The sequence below is a fragment of the Cebus imitator genome, unplaced genomic scaffold, assembly GCF_001604975.1.
Source record: "Cebus imitator isolate Cc_AM_T3 unplaced genomic scaffold, Cebus_imitator-1.0 Scaffold441, whole genome shotgun sequence".
Lineage (NCBI taxonomy): Eukaryota > Metazoa > Chordata > Mammalia > Primates > Cebidae > Cebus > Cebus imitator.
The window spans coordinates 1,409,284-1,414,556 of NW_016107756.1; the positions used below are offsets into that span (position 1 = coordinate 1,409,284).

Here is a 5,273-nt window from a genome sequence, read left to right on the forward strand (position 1 = left end):
AAAAAAAAAAAAAAAATTAGCCAAGCGTGGTAGTAAGCGCCTGTAGTCCAGCTACTCGGGAGGCTGAGACAGGACAACTGCTTGAATCCAGGAGGTGGAGGCTGCAATGAGCGGAGACTCCAGTAGTGCAACGCGCTACGGCACTCCAGCCTGGGTGACGAGTGAAACTCTTCTCAAAACAAAAAAAACAACGCAGGAAGGGAACAAGGTCGGGGAGGGAGGAGCTGATGGCTGCAGCAAGGTCTGGGCTCAGCCTCCCTGCCTGCTCCTCTGAGAGGCCAAGGGCGGGACACGCCAACTGACCGCCAGCCTGCTGAGTGGCTCTTCTCTGGCTGGGGACGGATTTCCATGTCCTCTGACGGTCAAGAGATTTGATTTTTTGGCCCTGGTCCCTAGGGTCTTGTCTCCTGCTGTGTCCTGGTTCTAGCACATGTGGGTGACTTACTTGTGTGAGTTGTGAGCACCCAGGAATCCGGACCGGAAGCTGTCTCTGCCTCTGGGTTGCACACTGGCCTACAGACCTGGGAACAGAGGCTTTCATGCATTAACAGAAACCCAACAGTTCCACGCAAACCTCCCAGCACATTCTCTGGCTTGGGAAGTATTCCAAAGCATGAAGGGTTGAGACACACTTACACCGTGAGAGATGACAGTCGGCCTACTCACCTGTCTTCATGCCCTCGTAGATGTACCTGCAACACCCTGATGTTATATTCCCAGCACTAAGTGTGAAGCTGTCAACAGCTATTTCTTCCCAAATTATTTTCCCTTGAGCAGCCTGGAGGAAGCAAGGCAGGTGCTCCCATCTTGGTAGCAGCCGTGAGGGATGTAGGCAGGCGCCCACCTCTTTCATTCAGCTGCTTCGGGGCAAACTAGAAAGATCCTTCTGAGCTCACGGCCCCCTGCTCAGTCCTTGGCTCCCAAAGGAGCCCCCAGAGAGAAGCTGCAGGAGGCAGTCAGGAACTCCGGAACCTCTGGGCATACGGGCATGGCCACCCGCCGCGTGTGTGACAGTGGCGCCCCAGCCCTAGCGGGCGTGTATGGCCTGGCTGGGCAAGGGCGCCCTCCCAGCCCTACAGTTCCCAGTGTGCAGGGTTTCTACGCATGCGTCCTCCCACGCATCGCAGTTCTCGCCCTGAGCCCGCTGGCGCCACCGCATCTTAGGTCCCACGGATCAGCTCCTGGGCCCATCCTGCTACGGCTGCACTGCTGCTGAATTCAGTTTGCTGTCCTGGAGCAAGGCAGCAGGAGGGAGAACAGCTTTCCAGTGTCTTTAATTAGGCAACAGGGAAAAACAGTCTGGCTGAAAGTGACTGTCTGAAGTGTGGCCGGCGCCAGCACAGAATTGGCTCTGTGCGCTCTGATCAGTGACTTCAAGGACATGCCAAGGGGCGAAAAGGACAGCAGGAAGTCACTCGCTCGGGATAAGCAGCTGGTTTTCGTCGCTGGACGTGCCAGTCCCAAACATACGCTTTTCCCCTTTTTTTTTTTTTTTTTTTGACGATCATTATGTAAAGTAATGCTTTTCCTTTTTAAATTATTATTTTTTCCCCAAATAGGAATTCAATGTGGAAAACACACCCTTTTTCTTAAACAGACTTTTAACGCTGGGAGACAGGTTAAAAAGCAACAACAGGCCGGGAGCAGTGCTCACGCCTATAATCCCAACACTTGGGGAGGCCGAGGTGGGTGGATGACCTGAGGTCAGGCGTTCAAGACCAGCCTGGCCAACATGGCGAAACCCCGACTCTACTAAAAATATGAAAATTATCTGGGCGTGGTGGTACGTGCCTGTAGTCCCAGCTCCGGCCTGGGCAACAGAGTGAGGCTCCATCTTAAAAAAAAAAAAAAAAAAAAAAAAAAAAAAAAGGAAAGAAAAGGAAAATAACCCTCATCTCTGCTGTGAGAATGGGCAGATGGGATCTGGAAGTCACTGTGGACCTCGGGTGGATTTTGACAGCTGCCCTGGCCTCCACCTGCAGGGCATGGGTTCCCTGTCGGCTGGAGGAGCCCCTGAATCCATCACAGCTGGTGTTTAACCTGCTTCCAATTAGCAACAAGAATCTCAAGGTACTCTGGAGCTGCTCGGTGGGAATTATCACGCCACACACTCTGCCTGCAACGGTGACCTTTACATCTCCCTCACCATCGATCCCCAACATTCAGAAGTGATTCTTCCCGAATGATTTCCCACAAAGTAGCCACCGTATAACCCTGAACCTTTGGAGTACACCTCCCCCACGGATCTTAAGGAACCTACAAATCCACTCTCTAAGGGGAATTCTGGTGTCGAGACCAGCTGCAATGACTTACAGCAACCCCTTGCTGGACTCTGTTCCTTCTGCCCCAAAGGTAAGCAGCTGCTAAGAGAACCTACCTTTCTTCCAAGGCCATCATGATACAGGGCGTGGACAGAAATCTGCCATCGCCCACATTCAGGCCAGCCACATTCATCTTGGACTCCCATCCACCTCGACCCCTAAGGGAGATGCTGGAAGAGCCCCAGAGAAGTCCCGAGCCCTGTGACGACCTGGGTTTCGGGGTCTCTCACTCTTGCCCCATTCTCCACAAGGAGACCCGTGTGTGATTCCTCGTTTCCCCAGCTGGCTTTCTCAGGGTTCAGAGCACTTTGGCCTCTGTAGGGAGGAAATGGGTAAGAATGTCCACAATGAGGTATGTAACCTAAGGATTCACCCTTTGTCCAGGGCCAAGTCCAACCTGCAGAGATGGTGGCCAGAGCTCCAGGAGGGATCTGTGTCTGGCACTGTGATCCAAGTGAGCTTCATGCTGCTGGACACCAAGAAACTTCCGACGGACGACCAGCTACGTCATGTGGGCCTCAGAACTTCCCATACACAGTCCTCAGGTATCTGACGGGAGGCTCTCTACGCCCTGCCCTCCGCCACCCACCCGACAGAGCACAGCACAAGTGAAAAAGCCTTTTGCTACCAAGGACAGGAGAGACCCCGTGGTGGAAAAGGCCCAGAGATGCCTGCTTTATTTCCTACTGAGCGATCGCATTTCAGGCCAGCAACATCACATCACAAGTCTAACTGCCAACTAACTTTATACCTCTCAACTACAAATCAACAATCCAATTCAGCAAGGAACAAGTGTCAACAGCTCATTCGGGGGTGGGGGCTGAATTTTCCAAATAAACAGTCTTGGTTGGCAGTCCTGAGTGGAGCCGAGGGGAACGCCCACAGTTGTTTCGAGTCCCCGACACCTGACTGAGGCCAAAGCCATCCATCCCCAGTCCTGAGAACAGAGTTGCTGTTTCTCTCTGTGTCAGGTCAGCCCCCGTAAGAGGCCAGCAAGCTACCTGGGCCTCAAGGTCCACTGGCGGCTGCCACGCCCTCCACCCTCGCTCCACCCTAGGGCACAGCTCCTGCTGGTGCTCAGGAAAATTCGAGGCTTCTGGTAATTTCTCAAATTTGTAGTTCTGCTTAGAAAAGAAAAGGGGGCCAAGCATGGTGGCTCACACCTATAATCCCAGCACTTTGGGAGGCCCAGATGAGTAGATGACTTGAGGTCAGGAGTTCCAGACCAGCCTAACAGGGTGAAACACCATCTCTACTAAAAATGCAAAAATTAGCCGGGCATGGTGGTACATGCCTGTAATCCCAGCTACAAGTGAGGATGAGGCAGGATAATTGCTTGAACCTTGGGGGCGGAGGTTATAGTGAGCCGAGATTGCATGATTGCACTCCAGCCTGGGCAAGAGAGCAAGACTCTGTCTCAAAAAAAATAAAAGGGAATGATGGGGTAATGGAACGTGGGCATGGGTACCTTAGCAGAGATCAGTGGCCTCAGGCACGGAGCTGGGTGGAGTCAGAGACCTGTGCTTGTTCCGAGGTGCTCCTCTAAGAACTCTGGGCTAAGTTTCCTGGGAAGATGTCCAAGGAGAGGGATTTGTCAACAAAATTTCAAGATGGTAGGAGCTGTTTATATGAGCAGGTGGAGACTTGGGAAAGGTCAAGGTCAAGGAAGAAAGATAAGGAGTAAGAAGCTCTCATCACGAGGTGGGAGCTCCATAAAAACAAGCCATTACTATATGAACCATTACCTTAGCTACACTTCTTTCTCACCCAAAAAAACTCCATAAGCTTCTTTCCGCATTTGGAGATGCCCTGCCCAGGAACACGTGGATGGGCTGCTGCTTTCCCACAGACCTGGAAAGACTGTGTCACTCAGAAAAGGATGTTCTCACCTGAGCTCTAAGCTGAGGCCACCAAGACCCAGGCCCTTTCTTGGCTCCCCTCACACAGGTGTCACCTGGCGGTTCCCCTCTGGCTGTCCGGGGCTGCGTGTGCGTGCCGGTGCCACAGTCAGCTCCCGAGCCCCGGGCCACTGGCCCTCCATGCTCACTCTGTTCCAGAAGACCCCGGCAGAGCCTTCACCAAACACTAGTGACTTTGCGAGAGTGATGCCATCCCTGCTGTGGCCGGGCTGGGCCATCCCATGCTCCCAAACATGGAAGCCTCCTAACATGGCAGATTCTGCTGCTGCTGGATTCTGCACCCCAGGGTGCTACTGAGGAGTTTAACGCAGAGACAAGGCACCACAGAGAGGTTGGACACTTGGGTTGTGTGATTTGGGACACGCTGGGTAGGTCCAAGGGCGGAGGGAAGGAGGGGAGGAGGAGGAGAAGGCGGAGTTTTAAATAATGTCTCGGGAGGCCGCAGCCACACTAGATGGGCTCAGGCTTGAGCTTCTCTGCTAGGAAGTCATTCACAAAGGCCTCCACGATGGCGGGGGTGATCTCCTCCACATCCATCACGTACTTGGCCCGGGCCGACATGTCCAGGATGGTGAGCAAAGGGGCAGCCTCGGGCAGGTTAGTGTAGTCTCGCAGGGAGTCAGTCATGTCGTCCTGAGGTCGGCGGGAGGAAGAGAAAACCAAGAAGCTTTAAAGAAAGGAGGTGGAGAGGCCCCTGGCCCGGCTCCCCAGGCGTGGCAGCTCCCTCACCCTGAAGCACAGGCTTTCCCGAGGAAAGGGGAGCCCAGCATGGGAACTGGAGACCTGCCCTGCCTCTGGGAGGAAGGGGCTGTTTTGTAAAATTCCCTCTTTGCATCTGCCCTCCCCCAGACCGCTAGGTAAGTCATCTGCATTTAGTTATTTACATATTTATTAGCACCAATGCCATTTTAACACATCCTCAGCATTTTGGAAATGTCACATCCTTTTTTTTTTTTTGAGATGGAGTCTCGCTCTGTCGCCCAGGCTGGAGTAGAGTGGTGCGATCTCAGGTCACTGAAACCTCTGCTTTCCA

General features: G+C 53.3%; 1 protein-coding gene across 1 annotated transcript in view; it reads right to left on the bottom strand.

The window, feature by feature from the left end:
- Positions 1–4,018: 4,018 nt before the first annotated feature.
- Positions 4,019–5,273, bottom strand: part of NXN (nucleoredoxin) — a 163,040-nt gene continuing 161,785 nt past the window's right edge. The window contains exon 8 of the mRNA XM_017510601.2: positions 4,019–4,873. Within this exon, the coding sequence (XP_017366090.1) occupies positions 4,691–4,873 (183 nt within the window). The 3' untranslated portion in view covers positions 4,019–4,690. The remainder of the gene's footprint in view (positions 4,874–5,273) is intronic.